This window comes from Cygnus olor, chromosome 11 (genome assembly GCF_009769625.2).
Source record: "Cygnus olor isolate bCygOlo1 chromosome 11, bCygOlo1.pri.v2, whole genome shotgun sequence".
Taxonomy (NCBI): Eukaryota; Metazoa; Chordata; class Aves; order Anseriformes; family Anatidae; genus Cygnus; species Cygnus olor.
In genome coordinates this window covers 20,357,215-20,380,050 of record NC_049179.1, presented here as the reverse complement: position 1 = coordinate 20,380,050, position 22,836 = coordinate 20,357,215, and the positions used below count along the sequence as shown (strand labels likewise).

At 40.1% G+C, this 22,836-nt stretch overlaps 1 protein-coding gene across 9 annotated transcripts in view; it reads right to left on the bottom strand.

Annotated features, from left to right (window-relative positions):
* Positions 1–260: 260 nt before the first annotated feature.
* The window catches only part of IQCH (IQ motif containing H), an 83,354-nt gene continuing 60,778 nt past the window's right edge, over positions 261–22,836 (bottom strand). For 6 of the 9 annotated variants that reach the window (XM_040570429.1, XM_040570426.1, XM_040570425.1 and 3 more), the window contains 6 exons: positions 22,046–22,332; positions 11,103–11,270; positions 7,982–8,107; positions 6,546–6,607; positions 3,245–3,353; positions 300–1,897 (listed from right to left, as the gene is read on the bottom strand). In XM_040570429.1, the coding sequence (XP_040426363.1) occupies positions 1,796–1,897; positions 3,245–3,353; positions 6,546–6,607; positions 7,982–8,107; positions 11,103–11,270; positions 22,046–22,332 (854 nt within the window). In that variant the 3' untranslated portion in view covers positions 300–1,795. Of the gene's footprint in view, positions 1,898–3,244; positions 3,354–6,545; positions 6,608–7,981; positions 8,108–11,102; positions 11,271–15,423; positions 15,547–22,045; positions 22,333–22,836 lie in introns of those variants that run through there. The other 3 variants (XM_040570424.1, XM_040570423.1, XM_040570428.1) reach the window with 3 other exon arrangements.

The following is a 22,836-nucleotide window of genomic DNA, read 5'->3' as shown; positions in this document are numbered from 1 at the left end:
AAGAACTAGTGAACAATTACACTGTGCTTTTTGGCATATTATTTTCTTGGCAAGTGAGACATCATTGTTGTACCTCCCACAGCCAAAAAGACTTTCATTTCTAACCATAAGACTTTCATTTCTAACCATAAAGACTTCTAGGAAGTTTGTTCATTGGCTAAATTTCACATTAGAAAAACCTGTGTAAAATTTCTGTAGAAAAAACAAACAACAATATTGAGATGGCGTCAGAAAGGAACAAGAACGAACAAACAATAATTAAACAAAAATACTTAAGATTTTTATTTGAAACATGGATCAGCATTTCTGCAAACATTCTCAATGAATTCGCAATGAATTATTTCTGTGACTAAAGTAAAAAAAGGTTCACAAAAGATTATATATGAAACTAATGGATCAAAGACTCAGAGAGGCATTGGAAAAATTAGACACTGATCTGCTCTGTCACATTTGTGACTTGTCTTAAAAATAGGTATTGCCTGAGATTTTGGGGAAGTAAGCCGCTTGCTTTTGGGAAGTAAGGAACTTGCTGTGCTTGGGACAACAGTATCCACTGAAGGGAGAAAGATGAGCTCTTGCACAGGACAATTTAGAATGTATTTTCTTTTGGGATAATATTACAGATTGATGAACAAGGATAATCGTACAAATGTAGCAGTTGTCCTTTAATATAACAACACAGATTCCTGACAAAAACGTCAGCAGTATCTGAAATCCAGAATATATCCGATGAAGCAATCTGCAAAACCATGGTATACTGTGAATTATAGTACCAGTGTGACTCTAGCGGTCCTCTCAGAATCTATTGTTGAACCAATCCTATTACTATTATTTTTGATAATTTGAAATTGAGCATAAAATAATTGCTGCAAAAATCTGTAGATAATAAAAGAAAGAGAGGAACGATACTAAAGACAATCAGTTCTAAAGAGGAATCCGGGTTGCTGGGCTTACGGACAAGATTGCAATTAAGTGTATTTATAGGTAAAAGAACACGGGATGTACTCTGATGTTGGAAGCTTATATTTTAGAAGACAATAGGTTTGCAAAGGAGTTTAGGATCACAGGACTCCTTTCAATCTAGTATGATCTGCTGATTTGATATAGTGACAAAGACAGCATGATACCTCTAGGTGCGTGCAGGGGCATATAAAAGAAGAAAGTGTCATTTTCATTTTATAACATCAGTGACAGAATTTGACTCAAGGAACAGAAAGATTCCTTCCACAGATCGGTGTCATTTTGTACTAAACAGTTCTTCAGTTTTGCAGACAGAAGCATAACAAGATCCAATTCCTGGAAGTTCAGACGATGTATAAGGCACTGGTGTTAACAGTCAGGATAACTAACCAATGGGAGAATTAGCTAGGGATGTAGTGGACTGTTTATATTCATTAACCCATCTTTATGAAGATACAATAAGGTCAGTTATAAGTTGTAGGCTTGATGGAGGAATCACTTGGTAAAATTACAAGGTCTGCGTTCTGCAGGTCAAGGTACATTGTCTCCTCTCCCTGAGAGGCTCTGATTCTATTAATAAGGTTTTAAAAACAAATACCGTACTTCAGGATCCACCGTATGAATATCAAGGATATTTATTATGATCCTCTGCTTTTGAAGTTATTTTCATGAAATAAGGAATATTCTTCTAAACACTATTCAGAAATCACGGATATGTACTGACTGTGTCAGTTAATATTCACATGCCAATGCAGAAGGAAAACCAAACCTGTTCTTACAGATGAGAAAGCATTTCCAGAAGCATAAAGTAAGGCACTTAAACATCTTCAGTTAACTATTTTTTCAGAGCATCTGCTTCAGAAGGTTGCTCTTTTTCCAATTTCAGTTTGTTTTCTGCTGTAACTCCTAGAATTGCTTCAATATCTTGAATTGCCATCTGTAACAGATTCAAGGAATACAAGTTATTTAATGGGTATTATAATGAAATCCAACAGCCAAAATGCACAGCTGGTAGTACTTGCCTTGAAAAGGTAACCAGTGTTACACAGGACAGGATGCAGCAAGTGAATTTACTATTACTTTGAACGGTTAGCACTAATAGTAAGTATGCACAAATCTTGGATAAATAAAAATATAATTCCTTGCAATCTGTAATTCTAATCAGCTAGCAGGTGCTTTATTTCACAAATGTAAATCATTGTTAACTCACTATGATTTCCCTTTTACATTTTTCTTCAGTGGTTGTTTTTCACTCCCTCAGATTGAAAAAAATGTTTGTTTTTCTGTAACATGTTGAAATTTAATTGTATGTTCTCTAAAACTGTCATTTCACAGTCTGCTTATCAGAGGAAAATACAGAGTTAACACTGGAAAGAATCCAATATAAATTATGTTATGTGACGTAAGATAGGAATCTATAACACATTGCTCCCCTTCACCTTTCTGCAAAATGCTTACAGACAAGATCTCAGAAACTTTTTTTTTATAAAAAGGTCATACAGTTTAGCAAAAGAATTCCCTCTGGAAAATTTAGCTATTCTCTGGAATCAAAAAGCAGCATTGTAATGAGTGCTTGTTTCAGGGCATGGAGTTGGATTCGTGATTGCTTTACTGTCTCCTTTTGCCAGCAAGGTTGTCACAAAGGAGCTTCAGAGCAAATGTAGGCATTCCTGGGGGAACGTTCCCAGTGCAATAAGCCCCAGCGCTTTGTCCTGCCTCCACAGGCACCCCCCTAGAGCATCCTCTAGCACACAGGGATGGGCACTGTGGGCAGATTGAAAGAGCAGAGAAAAATTGGGAACAAAATTAACTTGTGAAATTGCTGGCATGTTGCAAGATGTGAACTAATGGACTAAGTACTCGGTGTCTGCCTGCTTACAAGAAATCAGTGTTAATAATCTAAGGAGCTATTAGAAAATGAGAAGTTTGTTTCTAATTTAAGGTTCCTACCTTGACGGTGTCCCTTTAAAATAAAATAGACCATTTTGACAGAACTGTCTGAAGCAGCACCAATGGCTCCTTTGCTTCTTACAGAGGAAAATCAGGAGCATTGTATAACAAATAATTTCAAGCTAAAGTATGTCTCTTTTCAAATAAAAAGTTTCAAACTTAAATTTAACTAACAGGTTCATTGGGAGACTTACTATATTGACCTAGACACTGTAAAATACATACTGCTAACAATAAAAAAGGAATGGTTTAGCACTTGTTTATGATACAGCATGAGGTATTTTCAGCCCTTGTACAGAAATTAACCAGGATCGTTAGTTAATTAACACCTCACCTTAAAATTGGTCTCGCCTTGCATATTAGGTGCTGATATTTCGTGATGGATGATGAAGAGATTGCGAGCAAAGGTCATGAGGACCCCCTGGAGATCCTCTCCGATTGTTCTGTTAATGATATCCAAACAAATGAGTTTACCAATGATTCCCTTCACATGCTTAAAAACAATCGCCCTCTCATTTGTGTCTGTCTGGTGATGGAATTTAATGAGTATTTTCAATCTCACAAGGTGGCAATCTTCAGGGAGATATGAAAGATGAGGCTCCATTTTAACTTGTCAACAGAAAGGATTTGTGTAATAAATAATTTTTATTAATCAACAGCAGAAGTAAGCAGTAAGGTTTCAGCTATTCCAAGTAAAAGACTACCATTGAGTTAGGACTGAGACACTAGAGCACATTAAATCTCTGGATTACTTTGAAAGAACTGTTACTTCTGCCTACAATTTGTGAAAGACATCTGATAGGAATTTCAGCAGCATCAGTGTTTGTTAGGTTGTTGCAGCTTACTTAGAAGTACAAATTTTATCTTTTGGGGCTTTGGTTTCTCAGTGCTACATACAGACTCTCGATACGTACTATCTTATGGAATAGGATGTTGTGCTGAGGAAGAATGTTATAGAATCAGAATAGTTTGGGTTGGAAGGGACATTGAAGATCACCTAAGTCCAACCCCCTGCCATGGGCAGGGATGCCACCCATTATACCAGGTTGCTCCAAGCCCCATCCAACCTGGCCTTGAACACTTCCAGGGATGGGGCATCCACAGCTTCTCTGGGCAACCTGTTCCAGTTCCTCACCACCCTCGATTTTGTCCTATATCTAATCTAAATCTACCCATTTTTAGTTTAAAGCCGTTACCCCGTCCTATCACTACAGTCCCTGACAACGTCCCTCATTTGCTGACTAGAAGTGACAATATATCTCCAATGTTGTAAAATGGATGATACGGATATTTTAGGTATTTCAGTGACTTTATAACCTCAAACTGTTATATCTTGGAAAATATTTCCACATTAAATTGGAAATTAGCATTGGAAAGCTAATGGAAGACAAATCTGGCATCAGATTGTGTGGGAAATACATGAGAGTATTCTAGTAAAATATTAATAACTGCCAATTCAAGCTGGCGATCCAGGAGGTGCCGTTACATTTTTTTACAAAGGGAGCAACTTCTGAGGTATCAATCTAAAGGAGTTAGCAAGAATTTAGGTAGGATGCAGTATCTCTAACATACAGACTTCATTTTCCAAGGTACACAGCTGATAATTAAAGTGAAATCACACCAATGGGTACAAGGCAATCCAGTAGTTCACAGACTCCAAAAAGGGCCAGTTACCAATGATTCTTTCTTCAGTTTCTCCCCATCTATCTTGCACAACTCTCATATTCAGTATATACCCATCCATGGACTCATTCTGTTTTAGCCTCACAAAAAAAAGATCCAATGAAAGAAAGCTTTCTGCTGAGTTATTGAGCTAAATCAGCTCCCAGAGAGGTGTAAAAATACTAAAGACAATGCAAAAGAAGGGACAGGAGTGTGGAGGACTTCATAGTTGGTGTCTAAAAAAAGGAAAAAGCTTACCTTGCAGCATCAGTGAGCTGTTAGGAGAGTTTAGTGGCTTATGGAACACTTTCAAACACCTAAATCACTTGTAATATATCTACAGTAACCATTTAAAAAGTCCTTGTTCAGTGATCTTGTTTCAAATTCATCTTACAGCTCAATCATACAGGCTGCCTACATTGTGACTGAAGGTAAGTGTAGTATAGTATGGGAGTATCTGAGCTTTAAACAGATCTGGCTGGCTTGTTTACTGCCCACAGCCTCATCCACAAGAAGCTCAGTACAGGTGGAAGAACCAGAGCCCTAGAAACAATCTTTAGGATTCATTTAGTCCATGCCCTGTGCTAGGGCAGGATCAATGCTACTTATTTCATTCTGACAGAGGTTTGTCTCATCTATTACTAAACACCATCAATGATGACCTCACTGAAAAATCTAATTAGTGCTTCATTTTCGTTACTATCAAAATTTTTTCTTATGCTAAAACTGAACCTTTCTTGCTGGAACGTAAGTCCATTTCCTTTGTCTTACGAGCAAATACATGGAAAACAGATTTTTCCTTCCTGCAGAGGCTTCAGTTTTTATATTTTTTGCAGATATCGCTTCTGCCTCCTCCTTTTCCATTTAGTCTTTTGTTGTAATTCATACTTTCTAGACCTCTAAAACAGTTTCATTACCTCCCTCCACATGAAAGGAGTTGTTTACCTGGAAGACATTGGAAGTACTTTTTTTTTTTTTTTTTTTAAACCTTTTTTCCATAAGATTATGACACTGTTGATTTGTGGACAGTTTGTAGACCTCTGTAACTCTCAGATCCTTTTCTGCAAAACTAGTGTTCCTCATCTTCATTACTGCTAAGTGCAACTTCTTGTACCTGACTCCAATTGAACTTAATTCTATTTTGCAGTTTGTTTCTTCATTTTGTCAAAATAATTTTGAATTCTTTTCCTGCCCTCCAAAATACTTGCAGTGACATCCAGTACTCAGGGAAGCTGATTTTCTTATCCAGCTCTTTAATGAAATAGCACCAGCATCAGAGGAATAGAGAGCAGACTGAGAACAGACCATTTCAGCCTGTCAGACATTATATCCTATTTTGGCAGTAAACTTTACATAAATTTTCTCTGAGGAGAGGTTTTCAGTCAGTATATATGAAGTTTTTGCAGATTATGCTTTCTTGGACTTCTTAGGAGAGGTTCATATGTCTGAAGTATCACTAAACTATCAGACCTGCTGTTGTCTCTCTGACTGCTGTTGATTACTTTGTGAAGAGCAATATAAAAGGCATTAAATTCTGACCTTTGCAGCATGTACGGTAAGGTTTTTCAAAATGTTGCCTGTAAAGTATGTCTGTGCTAATGTGTGCACTCTCACAGTTAGATTGCTATTGACAGTGAATCTAGCTCTTAAAGCTAATTGCTGTATGCCTTCAGTCTGCAGTGCAGTCAGACTTTAATCTAAGCAGATTCCTGTACGTTAATTTTTTTTATTACCAAAATGCTTAAAGCCTCCCAAAAACTTTTCAAAAGGACAGTCTTATGCAAAGTCACTATACTTGCTCGAACAGTAGGTGACAGTCACTGAACTTGTTTGTTGAGTGTGTGACGCTGAGATTGTTCATCTTCTGCACTTTTGTTAGAGCCCAAGGCAGCATACACCGTGGTGCCACTTTCTGCAGATCAACTGTGTTCCCAGCTGTTTATCAGCCTATGTAACTGACAGTGTATACTTACATCATTCCCAATCTGTATCGCTTCTGATCGTCATACAATATAAAAACTGTTCCCTGTTTTTCCTGTTAAATAGAAAGACAAATCAGTGTTAATTATTCCTAAAATAGTGATAATTATAATAGATAGATTGTACAGGGACAGTAAATTCATAGTCATATCTAAGAAAGACTAGTTTGGAATTGTTTGTGATGGATTACTGCTCAGTAAAGAAGATTGTTGCTCTACATATTGTACAGAATACAATACATTAACTTTATATAAATAGATTACATTCATCAGAGTCTATTTGATGGCAAATATTTTTGATTCAGTGCAATAGCAGATGGTCATAAGTACCTGAAAAACTATCCCTTTACAGTTATTTTATCAAGAGACAAGTTACCTTCTAAAAGCATTACACTAACTTAAATTGAAAGACATTGAAAATGTTTAGATTTTCCTGTTCTTAAAGTTTGTACTTTATCTTAGATACAAACAGGACATGAACTTTCATTAACCTCTGCTCTAGTTCATCATGGGCCTCATACTGGTGACAATGTGGTCCGCAGCAAAACTCAGCTGGATTTTTAGATGCACATGGCGCTGTGAGTGGTCTCATGAACAGGTGCCATCCCTGGGGAGGGTTTACTGACAAAATGTGTAAAACTCTGCATTTCCCAATGAAGCCCCGTGCCTTAGGACCTGAAATCTCTATCTGCTGTTCTGTCTTTCATAACATCTTCGAAACCCTTTCACGTTTTATTATTTTCTTTGTATAATTCTGTTCATAAGCCTTAAGCATTTTATATTATCATTTTATATTATTATGGGTACAGAAATGTGTGAAATGGCCATATTATGGCCAAGTGCTCTCATGAAACTCTGTGCTAGCAGTGTCCTAAGTCCAAGCACAGCTCCTGTCTGACAGCCTTAATAGTTTTTACCCACAGAGCCACCCAAACAAACCAGCCAGGACAGCATTCTCTCTGTAGTCTCCAAGAGAGACACTGCCTCACTCTCTGTGGTGTAAAAAAAACGTGGTAATGCTCTTCATCCTTGGCTGCTTCCAGTCAGAAGCCAAAAAGCAGGTGATGTATCTCAGTACTGCAGTTCTTCAAGACTCAAATCCCAGCTAAAGTAGGCTAAGTGTTATAATGTTAGCCTAATTTTTACAGGAACTGCTGAAGACTTTTATGCAATTTAGAGTTCATTAATTAGTATCATGAAAATAATTTAAAATCAATTCAATTCTGATTTACTCCTACAAGTCCTCTTGAGTATAACTCTAGAGCAAACACCTTGCTCTGTTTTTAGTCTAATAGAACACTTGAATGTTGTATTATGCTAAACAGTACACTTGAACTTTACATTGTGCTAAGTGGTTTCACCATATTAGAATTTACATACAAAAATTATGCAGAGTGAACATCACGTTTTCTAATCTTTCCTGCTTATACCTGGAGGTCAAATCCAACACCGTGAGCTTTACACATCTGGAGGAGAACATTATAGTAGATTACGGAAAGACTGGAGTGCCTCAGCTGACTGCTCGCTACTGCACAGCGGTTGCTTCCTGGAGAAGGCTGAAGAAAACAATTCAAGATTCTCTGTTTTCATGACATTTTATAACAGAAACTAACAATTTTCTATCTAAATTAACAGTTTTTTCTCAGTTGCATTCATGTAAGCATGGAGTAAGACCATTGACTCCTTTTGGAGGATTCCCTGTTCATAGCAATATGCACTGAACATAGGCATTTCTATGCAGCAAAAGTAAATCCTTACCTTACACCGTGCATAAAGCTGTTTATCATAGATGAAGTCTACAGAATTACTCTTTATGAGCCACATCTTGCCATTTTCACAACTTCAGTGGCAGCTAAGCCCTGTGAAATCGTTCTAAGTGTCTATTGTCAGGACCCTCTGAATCCATCCTGCCCTGCAGAACGCTATGTTGTTCTAGAGCCAGCTCTTCTCGGTAGCAGAAATTCTAAGGTGAACAATATGTAGTTTCTGCCAAAGGATAAAAGGTTTTCAACAGTTTTTCTAAAGCCAAATTTCAAGTGGGTTTCTCCAAGATTGAGGATGTAATTCCTGTGAGTATCATTTTTCCAGTGAGTCTTTGAATAGACAGTGCCTCCAAGGAGCTATTCAGCTGATACCAGCAGAGTGCATGCTATGGATAAATTTCAGCGCAACATTTGAGTTTAAACTCTATCAATGCCCAAAATAATAGAGATGTTGCACTGCACAGAACTGAATAGAGCTGTTCTCCTAAAACGAGCCTTTCCTGTGATCTTTTAAATACTGGACTGTTTGTTCAGAGTGGGGATACTGCACATTGAAGCATGTAATTTACAGTATTTTTTCTAAAATGATATTTGTTTTGACATTGACTCATTTAAGTTGACATAGTTGAAATCCTTATATAATACATCTCTGCCTGAAAATTAATCATGTTTATAATATTCTGAGAATTAATAACACCCATTGCTCAAGTCATTAACTTAAAAAAGGAGCTTCCAAAATCTGTTCTCTGCAGTAGGGGACCACAAATAAATGAATGCTTGATAAAATAATCCAAGTAGCAGTTTAACAAGCGTAAACTTGAATGTGGCTGCAATAACACAGAACTATTGTTTAAGGGTTGGCATCAGGTTGATGAGGTGCTTATTTCAGCTACAAAGCATGCATACACATGCATAATGAACTGCCGTATGAATTATTAATGTGTTGCTTATTTAGCCTCATCTGTCTAGAAGATAATGTATCCTAACTATAATGAGTGATTGGTTTTGTACATAATTACAGTAGCAGCAGTATCTAGGAAATTTGTTCTTTCAAAGAAGGATTTCTAAAAATAAAATCATCACACAAACTGAGTTGCTGCTCCATTTTATCAAAATCAAACCTACTAGGATTGAGAATATATAATAAATTAAAAGGGACAGAATCATTATTAACATCATAATTTTACACAAAGTGTTTTACTTAATCATTCATTACAGATCATGTGCTGTAAAAGCATTTGTCTCTTGGTTTGTTTGTTTTTTTCCCTAAAGATACTTTCCAGACAGAACAGTATCTTTGTAGTTAACTCTTAAGGAGATAAAAACCTCAGAATTAAAGAAAGAAGAAAAATAAAGGATACGGTGACAATTTATGTTAATTCTGACAGAATTTTAATTAAAAAAAGTTGCTACTTGATTACTTTTCATTTCTAAAACTTGTACTACTGGGACTAATCATATCTAATTTACTTCTCTCCAACTAAAAGTGGTTGCTTGACAAGAACAATAGATCAAGAGCTCATTAACCTCTGAATTGCAGCTCCACGACATTTTTGGAGTGGTGCTACATTCCTGCTCTTTGTACGAAAAAAGGGAGTTGGGACTCTTCAGTCAGGATGTGTGAAACCAGCATCTGTCTTACATATATATATATATCTATGTACATATACGTGTGTTTCTTATTCTCTGACTTTTCTAAAGCCTTTTTTCCCTTTAAGAGGGACAGTCTAGGTTGAGAAGCCATATTAAGCCCTGCACCAATAACAAAACTAATATAACAGATCACCAAGCAAGAGTCATATGTTAGCCATGCTTCTGTGACAGTGTGTTTATATGGATTTCAAAGCAATACACAAATACCATCTTTTTTAAATTCATGTGTGCAGTACCCATGGAGAGCCCCAAGCGCACAACACGTGGCAGTGAGCGCGGGTGAATCTCACCTCTCAACAGAGGGCAGTAAGATCAAGCAGGGGAGACTTCAGGGCCTAGCTCTCTTGCCTTGCAGTGCAAACAGACGCCTCCCTTGGGCTTCTTAACTCTGGTCCAGAGAGAGCAAGCAACAGGGAGTATGGCTGCATAATCCTGCTTAGGGAACTCACCTCAGTTAGGGCACTATGAGTTTTTCCTCCCTGTTCAAATGGCTGTGTCCATAATTAATTCTGAATATTAATACTGATTATTAACACCGAACAGTTAGATGGCTCCAGCGCTAAGCAGAACTGAATGAAGGTTCTGAGAACGAACATCTGGGTTTAACTCAAGTGAGAGCTGGGAGGGATTTATGTGTTCAGATCCTTCTGTGGTTATAGCCCTGATTGTTTCACCTTCAGCTTTGTGCACAACGGCACAAAGCTGGGACAGAACTTCAGTGCTCTCACTTCTGACTCCCAATCAGAGCTCATGAGCTGAAGGCTCATATTTCTGCTTGACTGCTTTTAAGTAACTCCCATAGTCAGAGCAGTGCTTTCACCTCTTTCCTTTTCTTGCAACGTTTAACCAACAGAGAATTTTTTATAACTTGAAAGCTATGTAAAGTATTTAGAAGTTAGTTGCTACCACAATTCAATGTTTGATAAAAAAGGGATAAATAATCAGGTACCCCTAAACATCCAGAACCTTTCTTTTAATTTCTAATGTGATAGTATCCTGTTTACTTTATTAACCTTCTAAAATCTAAAAGTAGCAATTTTGTTATTGAGTTCCTTCAGAGAAGTGATCTAGGACAGATTTTAACTTTGCAGTAATTTATATTAATAATTTTATTTGTAAACAAATCACTGCTTACAGTTTTTGTCTCCTTATGCTGAGTACATTGGCTTTTCATTTTCTTTGATCCAAGAGGTACTTCAAAGAGGCTAGAGCGACAATCCAGGTTTCCATCTGTCACATACAACATGAGCTGAGTCAAGGCCAGCTGGTCACTATAGCAAAGGTCAAGGTCTGTTGCCCATACCTAATCAAACACAAACAGGTGCATTAAAAAACAGAACAAGAAAGGTGAAACCCAGCAATTGTCATCTATGCCTTAATTTTTGTGCATGCTGATAATGCATACTTATGGTTTCCTTGTGTTGGGGCATCACTTCCAAACTGGAACAATCACAATTCCTAAGTCATTTCAAAAAATAAATTCTCAGTGAAAACTGAAAGGCTAAAGAGAAAACAGCTACCTGCACTACCAAGATTTTAGCAAGAATTAGAAAAAGTAAATGGATAATTCTGTGATTCTGTTATTCTCCAGCCAGGGAACCCAGCCATGGGTGGCAGGTCTACTTCAAGGTGCAGGGGCAGCCTTGAGGCTGGCCTTGCAGCTAAAGTCACGGCCAGCCTCCAGTGCATGAGCAGCTGCATTCCTCAGCCTCTTGGGCTTCTGGGCACGCTCGGCATTTGCCAGTGCAGATGAATACAGGCAGGATGTTTGTGCCCAGCTCCCCAGGGGCTGAGGCTTGAAACCCAACTTTGCTCAGGGGGAGTTAAAGCACCATGTGGAGCCAGTCCAGTTATACCCAGGAAGTCTGTGCAAAAGCAGAAATCTAAACGATGCCTGGACCTACAGCTGCTACCCCAAACATGGCACATCCATCCTGTCTTACTACGTGCTATCACGTACAACAGAGAGGTTGTGGAGTCTCCTCCTTGGAGATCTTCACAAGCTGCCTGGACGTGGTCCTGGGCAACCTCTCTGGGTGGCCCTGCTTGGGCACCAGGTGGACCCAGAGGTGCCTCCAGCCTCAGCCGTTCCGTGGTTCTCTTTGCTGCACCGAGTCTGTGAAATCCCACGAGCCCAGTACTAACAACAACAATCAGCCCAAGAACCTGCGATATAACCACCACTTGATGGGTCGAATCCTCATTGCAGTGAGATAGGGAAGCACTGTGCCTCCTGCAGCTTCACTGAGCACAGAGGCAGCAAAGAAGCCCCTTGCAGGGGGGTAGCGTGCTCCCCTGTGGGTAGTATGGCCAGGTGGAAGGGATGCTCATCGCACTCACATGCAGGCAATGATAAAGGTCTCATATCCTCCATAGGATAAAGTCTCATATCCTCCATCTCATATTCTCCAGAGGATTTCAAAGCATTAAAGCCTGTGGAATTCGTGCAAGATTTGTGGAGCCAGTCCACACCGAGGGCGTAGCAGAAGGAAGCACCATGGATTGCTCCTGCAAGGCTCCTTCGCCCCCAACAACCCGAGCATGGTTTTACCCATGAGTTTTTCCCTTTTAAAAAATGCTTATGCCTACTACACCAATGAGAAATGTTAACACACGCAAATATCTGCCCTACAGTGAACCCCTTTAAAACAAATCTAGCAGTGAATGACTTGAATAAGCCTTTGAATGTTAAATGGCATCATTATAAGGATATTAAGAGGTCAGGCAGTCAAGGCCTCTTGGTAAACTGGAGTTAATTTCTGAATCATATTCACATAGTAATGCCCTTTTTATAATGGTGAATAAATCACATCAGTAACAGTTGTTAATAACTAACTGCCAAGTATCTGTTGCTGTATTAAATATCCTATTTGTCAACTTAAATATTTCCTGCTGCATGGTATAAAATGCAAATTGGATGCAAATAGCTGGCTTTACTTAGTAATAGGGAATGTTCCCCAATTACAATGCTTAATTTTCTTCAATAATTTATTCTTTATCATCACTTCTGCAAGACAGGAAGGAACTTTCATATCAATTTGTACTTTTCCAGTATGTGCCAACCTTTCCAATAACTAAGTAGTAATTTTAAACCATGAATGCAGTAAAAGTGCTACATTAATTTCCATAAATATTATCAACAGATCAATAACAGCAAAATGTGCCTTAAACCTTGTCTGAGCTGTATTTTGGATTCTCAGTCAAAGCTTTTCCCCCAGAAAGAGATGGCCAGGCTATGTGAGAAGAGTAGGGACAACTGAAAAGCCTGGACATCCAAGGACTGTTCACCAGCTCAGGGAAAAATGAACTGGTCACTCTTACTCCAGACCCTGATACTACATCTGCATTGCTCTAGCCTCAAAGTCAATACTCACACTATCTGGGAGCTTTGTTGCTGCACGAGCAGAGGAGCAGAAGGCAAGTTAGGCTGCAAGTGGACCACAAAGTGGCTGAGATGCAAAACCCATGAAAGCTAACCAAAGATGTAGTGTGACAGTAGTGTATCTGCACTGTAAGTGGAAGGCTTGTGTTCTGGCAATGTGTAGAGAATGGGCTGGCATTTAACAGCAGATAAAGAATTAGAAAATGCAGCCTGGCAAACAAAAATAGTCATTATCACAAACCAAATTCATTACACCCTGATAGAGACACAGATAAACCACACAGAACGTGGGATAGCACATATATTTTGCAAAAGTTACTCAACACGTCGCATATTGTCACTAACTAAAATTAAAGTCAATGGCATTGCTTTAATTTCAGATCTAGAGAAGAGTCCCATTAATTACTTGTGTGATACATTTCACTTAACCTGAACAAAAACCCAGCATGCCAACTTGGCTCTAACGCCCGACTGCACCTTCCTAGTCCCCAAGAAAGCACAGGGAGCCCTACAGGATGCCCCCTCCACAGGGACATAGCTCCAGCATCACCCCTGCCCAAGGAAGGGGCTATAGCACACAAGAGGAGAAAAACCTCTTAGCATGGCATATTTCATGCTGCAAATTATAAGAATGGCCAAATTCCAGTTTGAGGAGTTTCTGTTCACTTTCAGAGTGCACCAGTTAGTTGCTTTGGACATGGCTTCATCATCTCAGTCTTGTACCACTGCCTACAAAACTAATGGCTCACATCAGCAGGGGGGTCTGATGGCCCTACTGTGTAAAAAAGGAAGGTGCCCTCCCCTATCCTGCCTGCTACTCTCTTCATTAATACCTACTTAAACATCAGTCACAGTTACATTCTACACTGGTAAATTCACCGTGGTTTTGGCTTTTTTAAATACTGGGTGTGGGTCTCCCCAGCCCCGAGCACAAGGGGGAGGAAGGCAAACATGGCTGCAAGCCACCTGTCTGCCTCCTCGCATTCTGGGCCGGAGCCGGAGGCTGAACCACCCCTACCGCAAGTTGAAGCAGCCAAATGGTCATTAACGTGTGCCAGCTGGGATCACCCCCAAGGATGCTTTTGCTGGCTCAGGAGTATTGCAGAACACTACACTGGAGCCATGTCCCTTTCTGCCCTGGATATGTCCCAGACCATCACTAAAGTGGGGAGAAAGAAGAAGGATCAGATGGCATGAGATTCCAGCTTTAACCTAGCAGGGGATTCCCTTTTGCCATGGAAATCCAGAAATAACCTTTAAATTCCCTTTGTACGGGTACAGAAACAGGAAAGGCACAGGGCCTGGGCAACTTTATGTTCGTGGGATACGAACAGGATAATTTTTTCCCCATTTTATTAGTACAAATGCAGGCCAGATCATTAGTAGCTAGCTGACTGAATTCTTCAGTGGAACAATTTCCAAGTCCCATTCAGTTTCTGAAGGTCATAAGTGTTCTTTGCAAGATTGTACCAATCAACATCAAGCAACATTTCCTGTAGTCTCACGCAAGGATGGAAGTTCAGCAGGCCTGAGTTTGGCTGGTGGAGCCGTATGAAGACAATTGCTATGCAGCTGCTTATAGTGCTCTTATTCTGGAACTAGGCAGTGGACATCTGTTTGCTGGCTTTATCAGTCTGGCACTTTTCACCAATAATATATCAATATATATTCCAAAATGGAAAGGGGTAGCTCATTATATCATACTAAACACATGTTGACCATATTGAAGTTAGCAGGTGTCCCCTGAGTGTAATGACCTAAAATTAATTGTAATAAACAAAGAAAAAAGCACCAGAATCCTTTATATCTGCATCTAAAGAATTCTAACTAGGTGGGCTCAATAGTTGATGACTTCTCATTTTCTGTGGAGAAGTTACCAGACTCATGCCAAACTCACATATTTCCACTACTTTGCAAGTGTTGTTTTACATGCAGAGACTAAACTAAATCAGTACAGCTGGAGCTGCCATCAACTGCAGACATGGAGAAGAGCATAAAGTGAGAAAAACATCTAAGGTTAGAGTAAGAATGGAGTAGAGTTTCACATTATATATACATAAGCAACTTGGGCAATATAACTTAAACATACCTATTGCTCTTTCTTCTGCTTCTTTTGCCATACTAAAATGTCAGAGCATGGGAAGCTCTCAGCTTGGCTGCTCCTTCCAGTTCTGCAGTCCTGATGCCGCTGGCCAGGCTTAATGAAGCATCATGCAGGGTGTGAGCAAAGAGGTAGGCACAGAAAAGAAGTATGGCGGAGAAGAAAGCAGCATTAATAACGGTGGCACCAATCACCCCAAAAAGAGAAACGACTCCTCAGCTGAAAGAATAGGCTCTGTGAAGGACGCAGGAGACTTTCGTAGCAGAGCTGATGCCACAGCTGGCTCCTCCAGCAGCTCAGAGGCAGAGCACTGGGTGAGGAGGAAGGAGTACCATTTACAGACCTCCAGCACTGCTCCCCACCATCACTGGTATCGGATTGAAGGCTTCGCCCGTGTGTTCACTGGTTCCCTGCATGCTTTGTAGCACTAGATTGTACATGGCAAAGGAAAGGGCACTCATCGTTCCTGACCACTCACAACTGGGAGAAGGAGCTCAGGCAGGCTATTAATGTCTGTGCAAACAGTGAAATGTTAAAACAGCTGAAAAGGAAAAACAGTTGATACAAATGTCAGGGAAGGAAAGGTAAGAGTGAAACTACATGAGGTCTGCAGAAAAACTACACAGCATCAGATAACAGAAGTGAAAAACAGATCTTGATGTAGTTTCTACCACTCCGTAGGCTTACAGCAGAGCAAGGAAAAATGTTTTCCAGCAGGGTTTCAGTATCAAAGGGAGGGCTATCCTCTCAGCTCAGCACTGATGGAGCTGTGAAACAAGCAGGACGTGACATTTCCAGCAGACAACTAAAAAATCTACTCATAGGGATGCGAGCCTACTGAAATCTATTAAAGGCTTTTCACTTTGTCTCAGAACTTAGAGTAGTAGCTGTTACTGCAGCCTATCAAAAAAACAAACAAGCAAAAAAAAAAAACAAAAACCATTTCTTAGAAACATCAACCCATCTCCGCCTTTGTGGCATTTAGTCTTTAAAGCAGTCCAACAGCTCCACAGAGCTAGCACAGGCAGAACAGAAGACATAGCAGACTTGCTTCTTAGTTTAGGCTGTTCTCTGAACAGGCTAGAAAGTTTGTTTAGGTTCAACTCTAATACCATCTTCTGGACTGCAACAAGTTTTCCTTCAAAGTTATATAAAACGAGTGCCAAAAGCTTCTAGAATGCCTTGAAAGTCTGAGCTGGGGCTTTGTGTGTGTGTGTGTGTGTGTTTTAATGAATATATTTCCACAGTTTATAAAGCAACGTCTGTAGAGGTCAGGCAATTAATAACCAGCTGAATTATCATTTCCTCCAGTAAATCAGAAGCCATCAGAAGCAGGCCCGTGCAAAGTTCAAGTTTAAGTAAAGCTAAAAGAGTGATAGAATCATAAAAATTAACAAATAGCTAATACTTCAGTCCATCCTCATTATCTGAGGATATACAATATGTGCATTTATGCAATCACAGGTATTTAACATCACATCCTTACATGACTGCATGGCAAACAGCATAACATACACGATTTTAACCTGAGACTTTGGGATTTTCAGGACACTTATGTGTTCAGAAATCAAACTGGAACAGAGCCCACTTGTGAAGTCTAGAACTGATATTTGATTTTCAAACAACAAATGAAAGTTCAAAGGTAATCAGATCTGTGTTTTTATACTGACTTAGACTCAAAAAGAAAAAGTAGAGGCGCTAGGTAAGATTTTAGATCTCAAAACATAGATTAGGACTTTCCAGAATCCTGCCACTGGATAAAAACCAGTTAGAAATATATCCTACAAGCCTTGCTGGCTATTTGTCCAAGGAAATATGATCAAGTCTGGAATTGCTCCCTTTTACACAGGCTGCCAAGTGCTGCCAGGAGACGCTCTCCTGAAGCATGCGCAGCTGACAAGCCTTCGCTTCGTGGTAGAGACATCTCAAGTGAGCAGAGTCACAATTATAGTGTAATTCTTTACTACTACCATAAAAATGCTTCAGCTTTAAAACATAAACTTGAGAAGGGAAGGAAACATAAATTCTTAAACAGTTACTAAATTATAGCTTTTCTTTCTCCAGTATAATTGTTTTATCTGCATCTAGTATTGATGTCTGCATTATTGTAAAGAGCGCACCTGCTATTTTTAAAGAAGTGGTTGAATGACACTGTAAAAATGTCAATTAGTAAAATATTAATGCTACTTGGGTGTTGAAAATAGAGCTTCTTTTATGACTTTTAAAATTCACAATGGAATTGATTATTTCGGCTGCAATCACAGACAGGATCTTAACCGGCTGCCATCTCGTGGCAGCTGCTGGGATGGTCTGGTGCTGGCTGAAAACTTAAATTTTAGGGCCCAGAAACTGGCCCTAAACTCTATCCTGCTGAATTCAGGACTGGAAGAGGGTTCAAGAGAAAACCGTGGCTCTTGTTTGAAAATAACACTGATACATTCTGTAGGGAAACACTGGGAATAATTTTAGGATGCACACGTGAATACAGAAAAAGGCATCCCACCAAAAGCATCCCTCAAAGCATTACCTAAATTATAGCGACAGAGCTGACCGATGGGCTAAGAGAGGTCTGTAAGGTCTGCTCCAGTTCCCTCTTCCCAACCCCAGACCTGCCCACGGGGCTGAGGCCGTCAACCCTGACGCCTCCTCAGGTCCCTTTTATGCCAGGACTGAGCAGGCTGGATGGGGGTGAGAACACCCAGCTGGGCCACCCCAGCTCTTCGTAGTGCCAAGATTTCTCTTTCATGGGCATTCACGAAGATATTATCCTTTTCTTCCCTGGTAAACAACTTAACCCAGCGCTCTCACTAACACTGCAAAAGGTGTGGGGCTGTGCAATCTATGAGACCAATGAAAAAGGTGACTTATGACCCCGCTTCTCCAAATTATCTGTCCACAAATCCATGGATGTAAGTTTATGCATTCAAGCAGTCCCACTCAATTAAATGGACTTATCTAGGTGCAACTCCTTGTCAAGATGGGATCTGAGAAGCATTCAGTCAATACTGTGCAGGACTTCACTTCAAAGGGTCAAGGCCTTGCTCTTAGAGATCAGTTCTGGAGAACTGAGTGGGAATCAGAAGCGACTCAGTCCGAGTTAAGCACCTAATGTTTCTCCTCTGTGTTTCTCCCCAAGACACTGAGAACGGCGTGGCTCCACCTGCCTTCCCCTAGGGAGCAAGCTGCAGATGCTGATAACTGAGGTGGAAGCGGATGCTGGAGGGGAGCGGAGCAGCTCACCATGCCCCAGCTTTCTCAGCCCCTCGCACTGCTGCCGGGCCCTCGCAGCCAGGAGGCCGGTGGCAGCCAGCACGTAGTCCCGAGGATGCCTTCACCTGCTCGCCCCCACGGAGCGCTCTGGGGCAGACAGAGCAGAGAGGCGATGCCACCAGCAGCAGGCTCTGCCTCGCCATGATGGAGAAGTTCAGCTCCCTCCCCTCACGCTTTAGCTGTACAAAACCCAAACAACGGCGTGCTACAAGTGAAGTGCAACGTGCAGGAGACTGCAGCGCGGGTGTGCAGACTATCTGCCAGGGGTTAGATCCTCCCACAGGCCCTACAGTGCTGTGGTTGCAAACTGCGACCTCCTGCAGTTCTGTCATAACCCAAGGAAGAGCTGGGCAGCATCCCTCGTCTCCTGTTAGTCAGACAGACAGCAAAAACTGCAAGAGAGTAAAGTTACTGCCATGTCTGTGACACACACAAAGCTCTACCCTCACCCAGACAGGGATTACTGTCTCATTTCTACACTACTTCCAGCTTTCCCTTGGAATTGCCTGTAGGACAGACATGCACTGTTACTTATCCATCATGCAGAGTCTGTTTGCTTCTATCGCTCCACGGGGACACAATATCACAACAACACGTAGAAGGAAACAATATGTTGAAGGAACATACTCTCTAACAGTAGCAGTCTTAAAAATATAAGCAATACCTTGTTGTTCATATCAAATTTAATTTTATGCCTATAAACATGGTATATAGATTTTTAAAGGCTTTCAGAATGGAGAGCCTGAAACTCAAATACATGTGTATCTGCTCCAGAGTCCCCTTTGCCCAAGCACATGGGGTCCGTACGTGTGAGGACAGGTGCTGCTGCATGTGCCTGCTCAGTCCGCAAAGGCAGAAATATGTTTTCACTTATTTGGCCCTTCACATTTCTTAAAGAGTTGTATTTATGTTGCATGTAACTTTATGAAGGTTTCAGGGATTTTTAAGTATTTAAATACTCAGACTGTACTGGTAACAGATGTTCAATGATATATTTAATTTTTAGTTTTACTGAAAATATCATGTATCAGTTGATATTTTCCATAAAATATAACTCTGAAAGAATGCCTAAGTATACTATACTTCCAGGGAAATGTATCTGAGCCTTTCAGCTACTGCATTAAAACGGGCGCTTCTGAAATTAGTGAGCAAATGTTCTTAGAGTCTAATAGGATTTCTTGTTTGCCAAAAAAATAGTGCTTTCAGGAGCACAATCTTTTGTGTAATCTCTCTCTCACAAGACAGATGGCATCATTAATTGCCTCTATATCTAGTTGAATTTAAAAACCTGTGCTTAAATAATGTTAAAGTTGTCATACATGCTGACAAACAGGAAATATTAAGGTAGAATCAATTGGAAACACGGGAAGAAAACCAAGACAGAACAAACGGGAATAATGAGACCACAAGAAACACTGATTGATTTAATATGTCCTTGTTCATGCCAGGAAATGTCACAACCTTAATAATTTAGGGAGCATTTCTACATTTTGGTGAACTCCTGGCTTGAGTGAACCAATTGGCAAAACTCCCATTGACTTCAGTGGGTGAGAATGTCATCCCTTAATCTTTTTAAAGCAACTTTACATGGAAGTTGTCCAATATGGCTTATCCACAGTTATAATTGCAATGCTTGTGTAAATACATTTTGGGAGTCAAATGTAACTGTGATCTGTATTTCAAAGGTAACCTTATTCTGATTCTCTGGTTTACCACAGCCACCCTACAGTGGTATCAGTTACCAAAAGTCTGATTTTAAGCCTTCTCTGTGCTTAAAATGGAATACAATTATCACAGCACTGCCAAAGAGCCAGCTTTTGCCAATAGATACCATATGCTAACTCTTGGGTTTTAAATACAAGCCCTGTGTTTAGAGCCTTTTCTCACACCATACAAGCTGTGATTTTCAGCTGCCTAGGAGAAACTGACACCCAAACGGATTCAAGTGCATGTAGCCACACCATGTTTTGAAAGTCCAGCCATCCCAGCTTATCCCATTAAATAGAGGCACGTTCCCTTTTACAGTTAAACAGTCTTTAAACAGTGAGGTTGCTAACTGAGGATTCTAGAAGACAACAAACTTGCTCAGAGAAGTAGATGAGTGCACATGCAATGGCAAAAGACCTAAAAAACAGGGAAATATATTGGGAATACAAGTAATTGAGACTTGACGCTGAGATCTTGAATTAGCATCTGCATGCAAATACTAACTTCGAATTTGTACGATTGTACCTAGTAAGCTCAATGACACTATCCATCACTAACAATAGCAATTTTACTTTCTTTTAAAAATAACTCATTTTCTTTAGTCTTCAAACACAAGGCCACTACCTGAATGCTGAATGCTCTGCTTCTTCACCCAGAATTTGCTTTATTTTTTTCTAGCATTATGCTTTAAGTTTGTACACCTGGCTTAATACTCAACCTTATTGGCCAATACCAACCAAACTCGCAAGAAGGTAAAACTCGTATATATTAATATCCCATGAGATTCCTAGGATAGTTGGATAGAGGAAGGAGACCTTACTGGTGACCTTACAATGGAAAAGGCTGCAAGGTAAGTTCAGCTGGAGGACACACGTGGGAACTTAAATTCAAGGTATGAATCTATCAGCTATCTTGTACCAGCTCAGAGACAGTAACTCCTCACCCAGGGCTGTAACTTTTTGAGACACGGTAACTGGACTGCTTCCCATTATCTGTTCTCTACTTAAATTAGCCATTATACTGTAAACCAAGCCATTCACCACTACCATCCTATTTGGCATAAGAATTGTCAATATCACTTCTTTCTTAGATTCATCCTCAAACTGTAACTGCATTGTTATAGAGACATTGGTTAATTCAAAAAGTACAATCCCTCTTTTTTTTATATATATTACTTTTTGCAGAGCAAAACACAAAAGATTCAGAACATTTTGAAACTAAAATGCACCATGTGGTCTTACCCATGAGACCATCATCTGTAACTACCAGCTTAATGCAGAATGCACTTATTTTAGGAAAAAAAAAAGTCAGTGGAAGAAATTCAAATATTATTTTCTTATCATTCGGCTTTGAAAGAAACCCTTCAGGCTTTGTTGAGTTGTTTCTCTTTAGGCTGACGTAGAAGGTTCCTCAGGTCCACCTGGCAGATCAGGTCTAAATTTTATGTTACTGTTAAAATAACCACATGGTCTACGTACCTCCACAGGCCTCACCACTGAGAAATAAAATGTTTAAAAGGGCAAAGCTTTCTCCTGACTATTGTTTGGAGTCAAGTCGGAAAGCAGGCATTTCTTGATCTCAGAGGGACGTTATGAAGTAATGTATCTGCCCCACTCACCTGCTGCTCCATTGTTTGTGGATGGATGAAAGTCACAAAATCAACTGAGAAGTAACCAAGCACTCCTTTCGATTTACAGGTTTCTCCAATTTTTAAGCAGAGTGAATTAAGAACTGCCGGATCAACAGAACACTGTGGAATGGTAGTGCCAGATGATCGCAAAGGTCCATCAGCATGGAGCTGGTCTCCAGACGACACTATTGTTATCTCGCCTGTCGGCTCTATCAGCATATCCACTGTAAGGTTTGTGACATTTTCTGAGAACGGGAAGGCTTCTATCACACCACCTAGTAAGAAATGAATTAGCTGTTAAGCTAGTAATCAAATTCACATACGACACTCTTCAGAGTGCACAGAATGAAACCATCCAGCTCCTATTGTGCTCAGACATTGCAGGGAGGACTGCTATGGAGACAGAGCAAGTAAATAAATGTAATGTGAGCAGCATAGCTAGGACCCATGAATCTCTTAGAAAAGAAAGAGATCTCAGCTACTATAGCACTGAACAGTTCAACCAGTGGCTTTTGATCTGCAGATGCTTTGCAAGCAGTTCTGAACTTGAACTATATCACACATCTGACAGGAGGAGTATGTTTTTGGGTAATATGAATGAACCCTGGACTGTCCTGCAGCACAGCCAAATGCCAGGGCCAGAACAGCAGTGAAACGGCAGTGTCGGGACCTCCGGGGAGTGGTGTCTCCTGCTGGGAGCTGCTCTTGGAGATTCCCATCCATACAATGGTCTGAGATACGTAGTCTGCCTTTTGGTATTCACCCACACAAGGAACTTG